This window comes from Manis javanica, chromosome 9 (assembly GCF_040802235.1).
Source record: "Manis javanica isolate MJ-LG chromosome 9, MJ_LKY, whole genome shotgun sequence".
NCBI lineage: Eukaryota > Metazoa > Chordata > Mammalia > Pholidota > Manidae > Manis > Manis javanica.
Window position 1 is genome coordinate 55,159,451 of NC_133164.1, and position 18,631 is coordinate 55,178,081.

The 18,631-nt window shown below is 38.9% G+C and overlaps 1 protein-coding gene across 7 annotated transcripts in view; it reads left to right on the forward strand.

Annotated features, from left to right (window-relative positions):
• SLC25A30 (solute carrier family 25 member 30) overlaps positions 1-17,582 on the forward strand; it is a 133,294-nt gene extending 115,712 nt beyond the window's left edge. For 5 of the 7 annotated variants that reach the window (XM_073212608.1, XM_073212609.1, XM_073212606.1 and 2 more), the window contains 9 exons: positions 2,583-2,702; positions 3,932-4,079; positions 6,834-6,928; positions 7,820-7,905; positions 9,601-9,696; positions 10,422-10,546; positions 12,505-12,643; positions 13,885-13,965; positions 14,946-17,582. In XM_073212608.1, the coding sequence (XP_073068709.1) occupies positions 2,639-2,702; positions 3,932-4,079; positions 6,834-6,928; positions 7,820-7,905; positions 9,601-9,696; positions 10,422-10,546; positions 12,505-12,643; positions 13,885-13,965; positions 14,946-14,987 (876 nt within the window). In that variant the 5' untranslated portion in view covers positions 2,583-2,638 and the 3' untranslated portion in view covers positions 14,988-17,582. The remainder of the gene's footprint in view (positions 1-2,582; positions 2,703-3,931; positions 4,080-6,833; positions 6,929-7,819; positions 7,906-9,600; positions 9,697-10,421; positions 10,547-12,504; positions 12,644-13,884; positions 13,966-14,945) is intronic. The other 2 variants (XM_073212611.1, XM_073212612.1) reach the window with 2 other exon arrangements.
• Positions 17,583-18,631: the final 1,049 nt, after the last annotated feature.

Consider the following 18,631-nt stretch of genomic DNA (forward strand, 5'->3'; position numbering starts at 1 on the left):
AAATATATTGTTCAGTTTTTAAATTAGACTTCCAATATATAACCCCATTTCCCATTTTTTGCTGACATTTTGTAGGATATCTTTGTGTATACGTATGTGTGTGGGTGTGTGTCTCCTGTGTCTGTTTATATGTATGTAGATATAGATATAGATATAGATATAGACATACACATATGTAAGAAAGCAATCACTATCAAAGAAGGTGAATGAAAAGAAGAATCCTATCATGCCATCATTGAGAATTAACTGCTTAAAATGGGAATTTAAGGATAAGTATTCCAAGGCATAAAATGGTCATCATTTATTTAACTCACTGATTTTCAGTACAGCACAGGTGCTTGGGATGTCCCCAATTAATTCATTCATTCCTTAGGTGGAGCCCTGGTGTCTGTACTGTAAGAAGCTCTGCACTTGGGTAGGAACTACTGCTAATAAGGAGGCCCATGTTCCACGCAGATGCTTGGTGCATATACGGTATTACCGCCAAGAAAATAAGAACCATGTGGAGACCAGAGGAGGAGGGAATGGGGAGCATCTGCTTAATGGTTTCCTTTTGGGGTGATGAAATACTGGAATTAGAACTAGATAGAGGTGGTAGTTGCACAATATTGTGAATGAACTGGATGTCACTGAATTGTTCACTTCAACATCTTATTTTATAGTATGTGAATTCAGTAAAAGTAAAAAAACATGAACACTGTTGGAAAAATAAATTATTGCTGTTTAGATTGTTTAGATTTAGTACCTGTTTTGAAGTGCTTAGTAATATCTTCTCCTTAATTAAAACACCATCACTTCTTATGATCTGTACAGCCTCAGGTGGTAGCAGAAGGAACACTGTACTTGAAGCAGAACACTTAATCTGGGGGCCAAATTTTGCCCCCACCAGCCGTGTGGCCTCGGCAAGGCACCTTGCTGAGACTGGGTTTCCTATATGTTTCCTGTCCTCCTTGCCCAAATTTATTGGGGAGATGCACTGAAATCTTTTATACCAGAACCTTTTGTAATAGCAAATTACAGTACTTCCCATGGCATTCTTGTGTAGTTACTGGTTATGTTTTATAACTTGGATTCAGCAAATAATTTTAGGAAGGAAGGTACTACTGGACAGAAAATGAATTATTTTTTTATTGTTGTATTCTGACAGTCTAGAACTAGTGTGAATCATTACTAGTTATGAGTTTAGTAAGGCTAAACATCAATCAGTTAAGTACAGATACTATTAAATGTTTTCAAGGATAATAGGGAGCTAAGATGAGTTTTGGTGGGCAGGGCTTATACTTGGTACTGAAATACATAGAGCCTATGATGATTTTTCAGATTCCTTGCTTAGGGAGCCTGTTACCTTATTCTCTTATAACTACTCTAAATATGGTTAGTGTCCATAAGTGAAAATAGCTATTGGCAAATCTGTTTAGGATTCCCTTTGGGTTCTTTTCTCTTAGTTTAAGCAAGTCCCTTGGTCTTGTTGAGAACTGACATTCTTGGCAGTAGTGACTTGTGGTAGGCTTCTCTTGGGAAATGTAGACTTATGAACTCCTGAAACATGCAGAGTAAAAACACTGGGTGTATGACTTGCTGTTAATGACTAAACCATTCGAAATTTTAGTTTAGACCAACAATAATTATAGTTGGTAGTATTTACACAGAAGTGTGTTAATTTACATTTGTCTCCTGTTAATGGACATGAGGCCAGATACACCAATTGAAATCACATAAAACTGCAGAACATAAAATGTATGTGGGGGACCTGGCTGTGGCAGGTGTGTGAATATATGTCACAAGACCTATTAAGAGAGAAGAGGATGTAAAGCAACATTTGTTGAGTGCCTTTTTTGTGCTAGTTAAAAAAAAAATTTAATCCCCGTAATAGGCCTAAAGGCTAGGCATTTTATTTAGCTTATTGAATATAAGTATGGGCTCTACCCCTAACTGTGTCAGCTGCTTTAGTGATGATGCTTTAGTTGAAGGAAAAACAGAGGTGTACAGGAACTTCCTGAAGAAGGAGGTGGTGTGGCTCTGACGCCAGAGTTGGCCTCTCGCCTTCGTACTAAGCTGCCTCCCACCTATTAACATAGTATGGGTAAGAGAAGGAAGCTACCATTTACACAGTATAAACTAGAAGTATATTTTGGTAATTTTAAGTAACTGTCATTTTACTTTACGGGAGTGGGTCACCATGTTTTTCTCTCCTTTGTACCTGAGCAGCTCACAGTGACAAACAAGTAGCAAATATTTATTGAGCACAGAATAGATTTTAGATAAAATAGACTACCCAGAAAACAGCCTTCATTGTGGTACACGTAATACATACAGTGCACATCAGTCAGGATACCAGTGTATTGGATTACGTAAGGTCTGAATGAGAACTAAGGCTGCTGATACAGTGAGAATAGCATTGCTGAATCGGGGTTTAGTGGATAGGAGTGCTGTGCTTTACTGAGGCGAGACTCCCCTTGGGAATGTGGCAGGAGGGTTTCAGTGACAACTTCGGATCGCGCATTCCAAAGGCTACACAAGTCAAAGAAGAAACTGCTCGTGTGCAAGATCACGACTTTGAAATGTCTTACTTCTGTGTCCAGGAAAAACCCTGTTGGAGGCTATGTGTCTGTGAATCACAGAAAGGACAGTGGTCAGGATGTCGGCCCTCAACTGGAAGCCCTTTGTGTACGGAGGGCTAGCCTCCATCACGGCAGAATGCGGTAAGGAGCCCAGGGGGCTGCAGCCATGTCAGTTTGCCTGCTGCTTGTGATAATGATTAACGCTTATGGTCTGGATTTGGTGTTTGAGATTGTTTCATAAATGCACATTCTGTGCTTCCACTAAATTCACACCACATACCAGTTCAAACTTTTCCTTCTTTCTGTCTGCTTTTGAGACAAAGATGTCATTTTGCTTATGTTTTAGCAGTTCAGGGTTCAAAGTTTAGTGGGGAGAAAGCTGAACCTGTTGATCAAACAGAAGTTTCTGAATCATTTGTAAATTACATCTGTCCCTGTTTTCCTTGCCCTCTTCCCCACTTTGGCACTTTTGGCTGCAAAGAGGATTTGGGAGCTCCAAGGTCTCCCCTGAGCCAGATTCGATTGATTGTCATTATGCAATCACTTTCTAATTACTCACATTACCCATAATCCTATTTGTGACTTCCACATCAGTTGGTTTCCGTATCAGCTTCTGTTTTTCCCTTTGTTTATTCCCTGGGATCATTCATTCAGCAAATATTAACTGAGCAGCTGCTGAGTGCCAGGTGCTGGGCTAGACATTTCATTTGCTTCCGCGGCTCAGTTGCTGCTGTCCTGGGACAGTGGCTGTGCCTGAGGAGCCAGTGAGGACCAGGCCTGAGGGGTTAGGTCCATTAACCACCCACCTAGCCACTAGTATAGGTTCCCTGTGAGGTGGGCTCTCCCACTGACACAGAGAGTCAAGTTTACTGACTGTGGGTTTTATATATTTGGGTATTATATACCATCTATCAGGTACTGTATTAAACATTTTTAACTGCATAACATTTACTTTTAGATGACACAAAGTAATTCCTTTAGAAAAAAAACTTACTTCATACTGAATCCAATGTTAGCCTTCGCATATGTAAAGAATACCAACTTACATTTTAAAGTGGATTTCTTGTTTGTGTAAGTCACTCCATCATTGCATCTACTTTCTACAACAGTGCAGTCTCCTTAAATCTTATGTGGAATAAGTTGGAACTAAATAAAAATGTAAAGAAAGGAAAATAATTTATGCATTTAAAAAAAATCTTTTGGTTCTTATTTTTTTTAATAGAAAAAAGATTGCAAAGCATCTGCTTATTTCTTGATTCTTAGTTTACATATAATCTAAATGTTTCCTCAGTAATGTGTGTGCATGTTTCCTTTAGTGGAATTTCTTTTTATTAACTAAGTGAAATGCTTATTTTCTTAAAAATTTTAAGGTACATTTCCAATTGATTTAACCAAGACACGGCTCCAGATTCAAGGCCAGACAAATGATGCAAACTTTAAAGAAATTAGGTATCGTGGAATGTTGCACGCGTTACTGAGGATAGGCAGAGAGGAAGGGTTGAAAGCACTGTATTCAGGGTAAGTAGATCTTTGTGCATTTACAGTTTTATGTGGACCTTTCCAATAGACTTCATAGAGAAAAAGTAATAAAAGTTTGAGGTGTATTTGAAAAGAACAAGTAGCATGGTAGATTTTCCATTTCAACCTTATTTTTTATGTTTGTCTTTTATGTAGGAAATGTAAAAAAATTATGTTTTTGTTACATTCAACTACACATAATGCAAAAGTTATGTTTAAGAAACATCCTGTAATTAAATTTTTTGCTCTGAAAATAGCCTTTCCCCTCAGCTATTCTGAACCACTGAGATTTTTGCCATAATGAAAATAATATAGTATTCCCTATGGGTAAGCATTGCCATGAATGGCTCTTTTCTGCAGCCAACATTCAGTGTTCCGTGCGCTGTTCGTTCTGAGTAGGAGAGAAAGGAAGGCAGAGTTCTGCCTTTGTCAGTCTGAGTCCCCGCAGGAAACAGTTCACTCGGGTGGTTAAATGAGGGGCTTTTTAGGGGTTAAGGGATTCAGTGAAGGATATTGAGGTACCTAGAAACTAACAAAATGAGAAATTGTAACCAAACCTAGGACCAGAGGGACAAGGGCAGGAATGGTATTAGTAGCGCCTGCCAGGGCCTGCGAGAACCAACAGTAGCTGTCAAGGATGCTTTGGTAGTACCCAGGAAGAAGAGGATGGATGATCTCTGCTTCTTTCTCCTCTCTCCTCCCATCTTCTGGCTGAATCCATCTGAATGTCAGTTGGTCAGGGGCCCTGGTTGATACAGTCCACAGGCACCAGACTCTCGGGGCGCAGAGCAGGACAGAAGGTATAGGACTGGATGTGGGCGGACAATGGGGATCTGCAGCAGCACACTGTCCTGAGGGAGCTGTCATTTAGTGGGGGCTGCAGATGTGTAAACCAGGGACTACAGTGGCGTCTCGCTAAGTTCTAGAGTCTGATAGAGGCAGGACATCAATCCAGACTGTGGATATAGGGAAGGGGGTGGGTTTTATGTCTGGGAGGTTCCAGAACTGATCTTGAAGAATCGAGATGAGTTAGTGAGCCAGGAGGAGTTACAGGGAAACTAAATTCTTATAGAGCCGTAGTCTTTGCAGGAGAGCATAGTAGATTCTAGGAACTGAGAGTAATGGAGTGTGCATGTGAGTGGGAGTTGGTGAGTAGGAGAAGGATCTGGAGCATAGTAAGGGGTCAGGGGTTGTACAGCCTCAGGTGCCTTTTATCCAGGACACCACAGGTCCCAAACAGCACCTCGCAGCCCTTCCACCTACCAATTCCTGGAAGATTCTGTTTTTCAATTGAGCCAATAATTTACACATGAAATATTGCACAGAAAAACCTGGGATTCCATCTTCTCGGGAAAATTCAACATCTGGCCCTACATTCACTTGCTGATAATAATAGTAACCAGTTACAGATGCATTCACTGGTTTTCCAAAACCTCTGTCATTCACATTTTACTCACTCATGGCATCCGCCTGGTACCTGGAAGCACTTGAGTTTTGCTTATAGACACAGCAGAAGCTGCTGAAGGGTTTTAAGTAGGGGAATGACGTGATCAGATTTCCATTGTAAAAAGAAGCCTGCCTGCCATGGGGAGAAAGGATTAGAGACTGGTAGCACTGGAAGCAGGCTGTCACATGGGAAGCAGAGAGGACGAGGACTGGCCTGAGGTGTTGTCTTGGGATGGAGAGAAAGAAGACAGGCAGGACAGCTAGTTAGGGCAAGGGGTCAACATATGTGATTTAATAGATGAGGGGGTGTTGAGAAAGGAGAAGACAAGGCTAATGTCTGGATTTCTGGTTTTGGCTAGTGTAGAGATAGGTTCCATTCCCTGGTCTAGGAAACAGCAGAAGAGAGCTGATTGGCGAGGGAAGAGAATCGTTGAGTGCAGGGCTTGATCTGGAGGTAGGTGTAGGACATGTGACTTGGGAAGTGCATCTTTGGATCAGTGTTGGGAACATGAATTTAGGAGTCATCCGTCTTTGACAGCAGAAGCTATAGGAGTAGGTGAGCTCACCCAGGGAGTGTGTATAGTAAGGGGAGAAGAAAGCCTAGGGCAGAATCCTGGGGAACCGAAGAGCACAGATGCTGCAGAGGGGAGACATGGGCGAGGAGATGGCTGTGGTAGGACAAAGGCTGGACAGTAGTAAATACTGCAGAGCCTGTATAATTTGCTGCTTGAAAAGCATCATTTCATTTAGCAACAAAGATGTCAGTTGGTCACCCTACTGAGGGAAGTTGTGGTGAAGAAGGTAGAGGGAGGCCAGGCTGCGGTTCTAGAGGAAGTAGGGAGGGTGAGAACAGAACTGGTTAGTGCAGTGCCCAGGGGCTCCTGGGGTCAGGGAGCATCGTGGGAGGGAGAGGAAGTCACTGGGACAGGGATCCCAAGAGTTTGGAAATGGGCTCCAGAGCAGCAGCAGAAGAGTGATGCCTTCAGGGGGCAGATTTCACCAGGTGCTTGGTACTGAGAAAGGAAAGCCCTTTTCATTTTAAAACAGTGACTGGAGCCCCCCGTTCACTTTCATTTTCTCTGAGGCTAGTTACAAGGGCCTGAGCCTTCACTTAGTGAACTAATAATTTGCACAAATTTAGCTGAATCCACCTATATTAGTGTTGGATTTTGAATTTTTAAAAAATCTGGTTTAGTGTAGTTTTGATTGTGAAAGGCAAATATGTGGTTGTATCTCTGCCTATGGGTTTTCTCAAGGATTTTCAATGAATTCTAGAAATTATTTGCCCTTTGTACTTTGGTTTGACAGGATTGCCCCTGCGATGTTGCGCCAGGCTTCCTATGGCACCATCAAGATAGGCACTTACCAGAGCTTGAAGCGTTTATTCGTTGAACGCCCGGAAGGTGAGTGGGGAATCCTTTCTGCACTGTGGACAGGACAGGAGGTGGGCAGTTTGTCTTTTTATTCAGGTGGTTTTGGATCAGATTTTCTTCAGCTTCTTTGTAACTTCAGTGCTGCTGAGGAGAACTCTGGATGCAAATTCTAAACTGGGCTTAAAGCAAGTCAGTTAGTTACTAGCTGAATTTAGAGGAGAAACAGTTAAAAGGAACAATCTCAACAAACATTTTAATTAGTTATCCTCATCTCCAAAATGCCTAGGCTAGAGGATATGGTGTTATGGTTCTAGCCAACTTAAAATGTTCTAAAATCATAGGAATTCTCACCTGTTTTTCAGGAAAGCAGTGAATGCATTTCTTAGTATTAAGAAGTGGGTTCTAATACTCTATTTTGGGTTAATTCTCTGACTTTGCTTCAATCCATAGAACTTTCTTTTTTTTTACTATGGGGCCAGCACCAGTCACCTGTTGTATGAGAGTGGTGAACAGGAGCAAGATGTTTTGGAAGTGCCTCAATAAGCTTCCAATTAAATATACTATGTGCTTGAAAACTTTATCTCCATGTTATCTCGTAGAAGTATTATTTTTATTCTCCCACAAGATAAACCTCATTTTAATTACTACAGTGGTCTGCATTTACACACAAAAGTGAACTGGCAGATGGTTAGTCACTTTACATGATAATTCACATTCCTTTTTTAGGGGTCAGGAAATTTTGCTACATGAGTCCCTTTAACCGTCAACATTCCTAATCCTTTTTAAATTACTTGATTCATTACTTGGTTACTTTTTTCTCTTAAGATGAACAAGTGGTATATGAGTGAGTTACACCTATATTTGAATTACATGAAGAGCTCTGTGTGTATGAAATGTCTAATAATATGTCTTTATTTGCAGATGAAACCCTACTGATAAATGTAGTATGTGGAATTCTCTCTGGAGTCATATCCTCAGCCATTGCTAATCCAACTGATGTTTTGAAAGTAAGCAGTGCTATGTATATCTCATAGGCACACTCTACATTGTCTTACTGAGAACAGTATTTGGATAATGAAAATCTGTGCATATAATATACACTGTATATGTATGAATCTGTTTATAATTTAAGTTCTGTGAAGACTCAAACTTACAAATATCCACTAGGTGGATTTCCTACAGATACAGACAAACTCAAAAGTGGAGCTCATTTTGAAAACAAGGTTTTTGGTGAATAAACAGAGAGAAATTTAGGCTTTGATACATTTGAATTTCATTTTTCATTGAAAATGAAAATTCCCTTGATGTATTGGTTCATAAAAAATTAGATGGGCTGCAAATTTGACATAAGTCTGATCATTAATACCATTTTTGAATGTATTATGTTACCATTAATTTGATTTTAGAAAATAGTAAAGGAAATAATTCCTTACCACAGTTAGATATAACACATTAGATGACCTTGTTGACGATACCACAGGTACAGCCTCCTTAAATACTTTTTGGAATAATGCAAAGGAATAAACTAATTAAATAAAATAAAAAATTAGGCATGGGTTACTTTTTGAACTCTCAGGATATGCCTCTGTCCTTCCCCTGCTCTCCTTTGTTACCATTATTTAACCAGCATTTGCTATGCTTCTACTTTGTACCTGTTGGAGTACTGCATGCTTAGGATCCAGAAATGAATAAGACAAGGACCCTGCCCTCAGAGAGCCTTCAGTCTAGTGGGAGATTCTGACAAACATCAAAATGTTATGTAGTATCATGTTTAGTACACAAATTACACGGGGTGAAGGCATGGCAAGTGTGAAGGCACTTTTGCTATGTGCTGTATTTATTTAGTCTTAACCCTCTGTTGGGGTAAGATTGCTAGAAAAAAATCCATATTCCTGTTTATCTCTTAAATGTTTATCAGACTAACAGAAAAGCAGTTCCTGTATATTGGTTTATTTTCCTGTTAGCCTAGTTTTAACAGATCTCTTTAAAAGTTAGAGGTAATGTATATTTACTCCCTAAACAAAGATAAGGTACCAATTTTTTATTGAGAAATCTCTTTAATTCTTAAAAATGCAGAGAGCTCCATCCAACATTATTTTTATGTTGGCTTCTTAGTTATGTGAATTCCATGGCCATTGTAAAGTTTATCTGTAAGTTCAAGTTCTAACAAAATGTGACGGGCATCATGTGGCCATCCCATGGCTCGCTTGCCTGCATACCATTTGGTTTAGCTGGTTAGAAATAGTAATGGCTTGGAGTAACTAATTTAGGAAATAGACTTTCCCATGCTTAGTGCTGCCAAGGACATTGGCTACTCTTAATTATGTTAAAGCTTTAGAATTACCATCATCTCTCTTTCCCACTTAGTAACTTATAGGAAATATGCCATTTTATTTCCTTTCAAAAGAGTATTTAAAAAAAAATTTCTTTTGATGCTTAATGAGCTACTATATATATAGAAATATAGGACTCTCTGGAGGACTCTACTAGATACATATTGGTGACTCCAAAGTGCCTAAGACCCAATCCTCAAAAATTTTAAGTCTACTTGAGGATATTTCAAACTAGCATTATAGTAATAATTATATTATAATTTCTTTCTTTTAATGGTCATTAAATGACAGATTGAATGCTCTACAGAGGTCTACATGTGGGGAAAAATATGCAAGTTTCTTTCTCATGTTAGTCTTTAAAATCTCTAGATACGGATGCAAGCACAAAGCAGCAACATTCAAGGAGGAATGATAGGCAACTTCATTAACATTTACCAGCAAGAGGGAACACGAGGACTGTGGAAGGTAAACTTGAAAAACAGATCCAGCTGACTTAGTTATTCCCTTTTTTCATTTTTTGAGCTTATTTTTCCTATTTCCATAATTTTTTTATTCCAAATGGCATGGTAGAGTAAGGGAAGAAGCTTGATATCTGCCCTTGAAGATACCTTCTTCCTTACTTCCTTATTTGTTAAGTGGAAATACAGGAATATGTCCTGGTTTAAAGTACCTGTTGAATAATCATACAGAAGAAATACTGTGAAGATGGGGCACTTCCTTTGTTGGCTTTTTTTCTTTTAGTTTTTATGGAATGGGGTTTTCTAGGTTAAAGTTACATTGAGTTTTTTGATCTGTATGGTTTCATGGCTGTAATGTGAGACTGTGTTACTCAGCAAGTGCTGGTATGGAGTGCTAGTTCCTAGTATTCTGGCACTTACAATTCATAGAATAGATCCTGCAGGTTGTCCAGTACAACCCTCTCAGGGTGTACAAGGAAACCAGAGACTCTGAGAGGTGACTTGTCCTGGCCAAGGTCTGGCCAAAGTCGTACAGTTAGTGCCTGAATCAGAATTAGACTCTGGAGCTTCTGACTTACCCTCTGTTCTTTTCTGCTCTGTCATTCTACATTTCTGCTTGCCAGCTGGAAACACAAAAATTGGCCACAGTTTGTGGAGTAGAGCCTTTGCACAATTGGAAGACTTATTCTATGGTAAGATTTCTGAATCTTTATTATTAATTCTTTTACCCAGGGTGTGTCCCTTACTGCTCAGAGGGCTGCTATCGTCGTTGGCGTGGAGCTGCCTGTCTATGACTTCACCAAGAAGCATCTGATTCTCTCAGGCCTGATGGAAGACACTGTCTACACCCACTTGCTGTATGTTTATGGATTTTTTAAAAATCAGTATTTTAAGTATGCAGGAGTTTAGGGTGGAAATTTACAAATTTATAGATACTGTAAAAAAAGTTTATTCTAAAAGTATTATAAATTCTCATATTTGAAGAATTACAATATGGAAGTGAACCAGGACAAAAGTAAAAGTCCTTATCCATTTACTTAGGTAGCCATTGTTAGCAGTTTATACGTACCTTCCAGAAAGTACATATGTAATATATGCAAGTATGTCTACAAAAGTACATTACATGTACTTTATTACCCAAGTAAGATCATGGTTTGTAGTCTCTTATTTTATTTTTATTTTTTCTCATTTATGTTTTCAGGTTTATTGAGGTAGAATTAACAAAACTGTCATATTTAAAATGTACAACATGATGATTTGATGTGGATATATAGTGAAAGATTTCCTCCTTCAAGTTAACTAAATACATCCGTGTACATATTTACTCTTTTTGCGTGTGTATGAAAACATTTAAGTTCTACTCTCTTAGCAGATTTCAGCTGTGTAATACAGTGTTATCAATTGTAGTTACTGTTTTTTACATGAGATCCTCAGACCTTATTTGTCTTATAACAAAGTTTGTACCCTTCTACCAACCTTTTCCTATTGCCCCTACCCCTCAGACCCTGGCAACCACTTTTCACTCTCTGTTTCTATGAGTTCAACTGTTGTTTTGTTTTTGTTGGTTTGTTTTTAGATTCCATGTATAAGTCGTATTTGTCTTTATTTGCTAAAAAAATAATATATTCAAGTATCTTTCCATGTCAGGACATAACAACTTCATTTATTTTGAATAGCTGCAGATTAGTATGGATATAGCATAGTTTAGTCCATTGAGGGATGATTTTGCCTCTTGGGACGTTTGGCAATTCTGGAGACTGTTTTGAGAGTTATGACTAGGGAGAGCAGTACTGACACCTGCTGGGTAGAAGCCTGGTAGCCTCTGAACATCTCAAATTGCACAGGGCGGACCTCCATAACAACGAATTATCTGGTCCAAAATATTAGTAGTGCTGAAATTGAGAAACCCTGCTCTGACTTCATTGATACCAAATAAGGTCTGTGTTAGTGAGACTGAAAGTTTAGTGGAACCTGAGACCCCTAGTAAGCATTACAGTGAAGAAATCTTATTCTCTGATCTCTAAGAACAGTATGATTATGAAATGGCTAAAATTATTCTGAGGCTACTTGTAGGTTGCTGCAATAGATCATGGTTTGAGGATGTTCCTTCATGTTTCTATAGTTCTTTGACATTCCAGAACCTGAAACATGTGCTTAGCTAAGGCTAAAATTTTTTTATTTTATTGTTTTATTAAGGTATCATTGACATACACTCTTATGAAGGTTTCACATGAAAAACATTGTGGTTACTACATTCCCCCATATTATCAAATCCCCCCCATACCCCATTGAAGTCACTGTCCATCAGTATAGTAAGATGCTACAGATTCACTGTCTTCTCTGTGCTACACTGTCTTCCCCATGATCCCCACCCCATACCATGTGTACTAATCATAATGCTCCTCAATCTCCTTCTCCCTCCCTCCCCACTCACCCTCCCCCACCCTAGTCCCTTTGGTAACCACTAGTCCCTTCTTGGAGTCTGTGAGTCTGCTGCTGTTTTGTTCCTTCAGTTTTGCTTCGTTGTTTTACTCCACAAATGAAGGAAATCATTTGGCACTTGTCTCTCTCTCCCTTCACTGAGCATAATACCCTATGATTCCATTAAGGCTAAAATTTTTAAGGCAGTATAATCAGTGCTGGTGTTTTAGAAGTTCACACAGCTCTCTAAATATGGACCTTGTTCTCCATACATTTCTTCTTGTTACATGTTACTTTAACATGTTTGGGAGGAGGCTGTTTGCTACCTTAGGTAGTGGTGGTTGTAGCTCTGTGGTGGTGAACTCTTTGTTATTCCAATGTCTCTTTTTCATAGTTCAAGCTTTACCTGTGGTCTGGCTGGGGCGCTTACCTCCAACCCTGTGGATGTTGTGAGAACACGTATGATGAATCAGCGAGTCCTTCGAGATGGCAGATGCTCTGGCTACACAGGTACCCTGGATTGCTTGTTACAGGTGAGATGTTCATCTGTGAATTCCTTTCATAGCTCATTAGCTTCCACGTTACCCTCTGAGGACTTTCTTACCATGATTTAAAAACACAAGGGTTTACAGCAAGACAAAGCTATAGATCTGTCACTTGTAATTGTGACATTGGTCAATGTACGCATTCTCTAACCTCGGTTTCCTCATAAGGGAAACAGGGTATAACATCATAGAATTACTATAAAAACGATTGAGATAATGCCTACAAAACAGTTAGCATAGTGCCTAGAATAATCTACTAAGAGTTGTTAGTATAATTAATAGTAATAAGGGACACTTATGCAATAAGCAAGTTCATTTTACTTAATCTTTAGTATTCTAGTGGATTGCTTCAATCAATGGAACTGTCCCCAAATATATATATATATGTTTATATATATTATATATTTAATGAGTTTATTGATTTACCCTAGGTAACTAAATTTTGACTTCTCAGAGAGTAACACTCTAAAGCCCTGTGATGGTGCACAGGTTTTGCCACACTGGGTCTGACTTTTACAAATACAAAATCTATATGACTATTTAGAAATGAAAGTTCATTTTCTTTATACCTCAGCTCTGCTGTCAAGGGTGAGAAAATAGTCATATTTTCTGTGATCATAGCAGAAGTGTTTTTTCTTCCAAAATATGTCCTTCCTGGAATTGAGTTGAGTCAAGCTGAAATGACCATCCTTTGTTTAGCTGTCTCTCAAAGGAACACATCAATCTTACTATGATTCTCAGTTTAAATAATTGGGTCTTCTGTTTACAAATGACTGTCTCCCCTGCTAGACTGTCACTAAAGATGAGGAACCGCTTTTATGGTTCCTATTTTCTGTCATGATGCTGACACAGCCTATATTTTATCCATCTAACAACATGAAATATGCTCTGAATTATATCTTTACCACCATAGCTTTGCTGCTTTATTTCCAGCCAATCTGTGAGCCCATATGGCAAGGAGGCAAAAGACTCTAGTTGGAATTAAATCTCATTTATTGATTCACCTGCTGTTTGTCTACTTTGGGTGTGGAGCGATTTGGTGTGGAGCCTTAGTCCCCACCCATGCCGAAGTCTTTAAAGAACAAAGATACAGAGGGTGGGGTGGTTTCTTACTTAGTCCTTCCAAACAGGATTTTATTTTTTGGAAACATAGATTAGTTCATTCTGGCTAATTATTAATGGACTTGACATAATTGGAAAATTGGAAATTAACTTTTTTTCCCTCGTAGACGTGGAAGAATGAAGGTTGTTTTGCTCTCTATAAAGGGTTTTGGCCCAATTGGTTGAGGCTTGGTCCTTGGAATATCATTGTATCCTTTTCAGTTGCCACAGATCTAAAAAAAGATGTAGGTAAAAAAATATTGTTTGTATAAACAAACATATTATTAATTATAATTTACAAGTAGGTTTCAATCTTTTGAGTTCCTCTGATTCTAAGAAATAACTTTCCTTTTTAGGAGGTATAAAATCTCTGCACTAGGCTGTATGAATCGTGGTTTAGTGATGGTGTTATTGAAAAGTAATATCAATAAAAAAATTTTTTCAGACTGTAATCAGGAAGCTGAGAATATTTATGATTACAGAGAGTATCATGATTTAAAAACACAAGGGTTCATTGTACATCCTTAACCACCCTCGGGAGGATGTGGTTTGGCACAGTGCTGTAGAATGCTGATTTTAGAGAGTACATGAGGATAAACGGGAATCAACGCCTGAATTATTTGACTGATCAGCCTTATTTCCTCTATGCCAAAGTGGGAGTTCATAGACATGAAGAAGAAATGGCAGTCAATGAGACATGCAAGGGCTGTAGAGTTGTAGGACATGTTGACTTCCCCCATTTTCTTGTTTCTCTTTATGTGTGCCTCTCTCTTCCTGAAGGCCTGCCTATCGGAACGCTTGAGAACAGCTTCCCGGGGCATGCTGTCTTTGTCTTCACACAGAATTTACAACTGGGAAAAGTCTTACCTACACAGCAGTAACAAAAGCTAGTCACAGTGTGTTCATCCTAGAAGAGGCTCTCAGAGCTGATCCTAGGGGATTGATACATCTCAGCTGTGAGGTTTTTTCCAAGCTGATATGGGGAGGGCTTATGATGGGGAGGCTTTTTGGGGTGGATAAGGAAGTAGTCCCTCATATTTAATCATATCCCTGGCACATAGTCTGCCCAGATATATCTGTTATTAATGGATTGGGAAAATAAAGAGCTGGGAAAAACAGTAGGGCTGTTTTTATGTGTCAGGATTGTTAAGATGGCATTTTTTGGGTCACCCTTAACTGATGCCTGCAGTTCTTTGTGACATATGAGCAGTTGAAGAAATTGGATTTATGACAAGTCAAGGCTGCATGAGGTGGTGCTCTGAAGTTGCTCACTTCCAAAACAGTAGAGCTTCGGTGTTTCGCTCTGCTTCTTTCTCACTGCTGGGCTTACTGCAGATTTGGAAGTATAAGCAGCAAAGACTGGGTTAGTTCAGATTGTAGCATGCTGGCATTGGACATTCACACCAGAAGGTCAGTGGTATAAACCATGATATCCAAACACTAGTCCTTACCATCGAAGCGCCCTTTGACATCAAGATAACATATGAAATGCATGTTTCTTGCTAAAGAGAACTTGCAACAAGATCGGGAACTGTGTGTTGTTTTCTTTGGGAGGGAGTAACACTTGACCTTAGCTCCTAGCTGAGCACACCAGCCTGCTTTAAAGAATAAGGAAGCTCATGGGAACCGGGGAATGGAGCCTTTAAGAGAGGGTATTACTATTCCTGAATTCCTGGGACTTTGGCTTATCAGCTGAAGAAACTTCACACTTGGAAACATGGATTTTTTGATCCAGGTATAAACAGTGCAGGAAATAGGTCCCTGGAATATTGCACTGTTTTATAATTTCCTATTTTGGCAGGATCTTTCACTTACAGTAAGTGATTTTTAAGCCTTTGAAGACTTGACCTTTGTGAGGAATTGTTACAAAGCATTATTATCCAAACTCAAGATGGTATGTATTATAAGTTGGCTTCGAAGGTCCAAGGTCTGTTCGTTGGGAAGTGTTTCAAGCAGCTTGGGTTGTCTTGGGCATTGTTAGTAATTTGCTTTGATTTTTAGCAGTTTTATTACTTCCCAGTCTGTAAAATGGGAATAATATCCATCAATGTGAGGGTCAAATGAAGAAAACAGTAGCTGCTACTATGTGCCTTGTAGGATAAGTGTTGACATTCTCTGTCCTACAGTCATAATCCCAGCATAAACAGTCTGGGTAAAGAAGGCAGTCGTTTTATTACGTGCTTCTCACTGTAATCCTGAGTGAAACTCTTTGTTAAAGGCCTTGTGAAAGAAAAGACACTGTATAAATTAAGGTTTTATTACATTTTCCTTAGCAAAATGTTGTAAGTGAATCAAAGAGTATTTTTTCAGATTCCTAGTTTTTACTTTAGTTTGGGTCATGTTTGTTAAAGTATTTGCTGTCTTGGATTTCTTTATTAGTTTGGATGGAAAAACACTTGCTTGAAATTTTAAAAAATTTGTTTAGTGCTGCACCTGTTAATCTAGTTTCTGATAAAGGTATGTAATATCTTCCTTTCTTCTGTCAACAAGATAAATCATTCTCCCTCTTCTTTCTCATCTTCGTCTTACTCTCTTCAATATAAAAAGTGACCCTGAGAGCCCCCAGAAGATGGCCCCAGGAAAAGAAATGTGTTTACTTAGGTACCTTAGGGTCTACCCGTGGATAACATTAAATACTTATTATCTGGGGCCCCAAGAGCAGGACATGCTGGGCAAATGTCTGGATCCTGGGCTGCTTCCTCCTTTGAAGCAGAGTAGAAGGAACCTGAGTGTTTCTTGGGGATTGGGCAGTTTTCCTCTCAGTCTCTTTCACCTTGTCTTCTTTATTAAGGTTTACTTTGAAAAAGATTTTGTGAAGCAGAATTGTATTTCCAAAAGTATGATCTAAGGCAAAACCATTAAAAAGGAAAGGAAGAAAGAAGGGTGATGGAGTGACATGTAGGCATTAATTGCTTAAAGACTAAGATGAGAGTCCCTATATCCCTGGCCCCCTCTGCATGTGACTCTGGAGTCACGCATTTAGGCCTCGCTCCTGGTACTGAAGTGTATCTTCAGCGAGAAATTTTTTTCTTCTTCCCGAAACATTCCATTGGCGTGGTAAATGCTTTCTGTAGAAAGGATTCCACTTTTGAATTCCTTGAATTTTAACGGATTATTTTTATGAACCTTTTTTTAATGAAAACATTCTATTTTTTAAGTGTACAAATAATTTCTAAAAGAGTAGAAGGAAGTTCATTTTGAAGACCATATGAAGAGTGAATGTCATGCAATATTCATTATATCAATTATTTCAAATTATGTACATGTTCATACCAGGATGAAAAGAAACTCAAACCTCACTGTAAAACAAGCACATTTTAAAGAGAAAAAAGTATATTTCTTCAGTGTAGATTTATAAAACACTTTATAGAACAGAACCATCCCCTGTTTTGGTTCTTCTGCTTTCTGAAAGAGTTACTGCAATTGTTAAAGCTTCTAATAACTAAGGAAGAACTTAAGGACTAGGGAGATGTGGTCCCCTCGTTTTCAGGCTACCGGTCCCCCTGCTCCCTTGGGTATTGCTCAGATGTGGTAAAATGACTTTTAGCTTTGTTACCAAAATGAGGAAAATGGGTTTGTTTGTTTGTTTGTTTGCCTGTGGATTTGTGTATTCATTGATACTAAATGTTGCTGATCTGTGATATTAAAAAAATGGCTCCTGTTCTCCATATTTATTTAGATACTAGAAATAGTATGTATTATATAGATTGCAAAGTTTTCATAAGCCTTTATATTTTGAGCTCTTTATTTAAACAATGTTGGAATATGTAGCATAAGCCTTGTTTAATTATTTAATAAACTGGATTAGTATGTAATAATAAAAAAATGATTTGTGGTTATTTTAGATAAACAGAAATCTTTAAACAAAGACAACCTCCAAAGAGGCTGAGGTAGAGCATTTGTGGAAGTGGCTGTAGACATTTCTCTCTGCACAGGGGAGTGGGATCTTCTTACCAATTAACGGATATCTGTGTGAATTCCCATTTATGAAATACTCTGCCCCTCCGTAGAGGCTGGTGAATTTGACTCGGGCTGGTTTGGCAAGGCACCCTAGGGATTGAGGACACCAGTGTGATGACACCAGCGCTTTGCCCATCAAGTTCCCTCAGTTCTTCCAGCTTTCGGTGTTGGCTAGAGGCAGGAGCTGGAATCCTAGGGACTGTGGCCCAGGCAGACACACCTGGTTGGACTAGGGACTGTGGCCCAGGCAGACACACCTGGTTGGCATGAAAGAACCAGTGAATGAAATGCAAACCTGGCTTATTAATTTTGTTACTTAAAAATATTTTCTAGGTGCCTGTCCTCTGAACATTTGAATTAAACATAGTGTTTTATTGAAAAAAGAGAACTAGGAAAAAGGAGGAGACTTTTTGTCTCAGATTTCCTACCTGAAAGATTAAATGAAATCCTTGTACAGGACTAATTTAACATGAAGGTCAGTGAGAACAGCTAGGTGCTGTTGTTGCTCAAAGGCCTGTGAATAAATAGAACCCTCACTTGAATTATGGCACCTGTTAGACACATTTGACCTTAAATCCAGGCTATTCATTTCTAAATTGGCAGCTGGGAAAATCTGATGGTAAATTTTTGATAGATTATAAGTAGGTACACTCTGAAGCAAAGCATAGGAATACAAGACAAGGGCTGTGTATAAATCTGTTTTTTGAAACCTTGATGCCTGAATGTCTGTGTATCTCTCTGCTTCAGTCACAGTCTGTATAATGGCTTACTGTATGGCTCCTGGGAAGAATGAGTTAGATCTCAGCCTGCTGACCCAGAGAGGTGTTCATGTTAGTGTTATTAGGTGAGAGAAAGGAAAGGTATCCATGATACGTGGTCAAGTGGGAAGAAGTTAGGGTACATATTCCTACATAC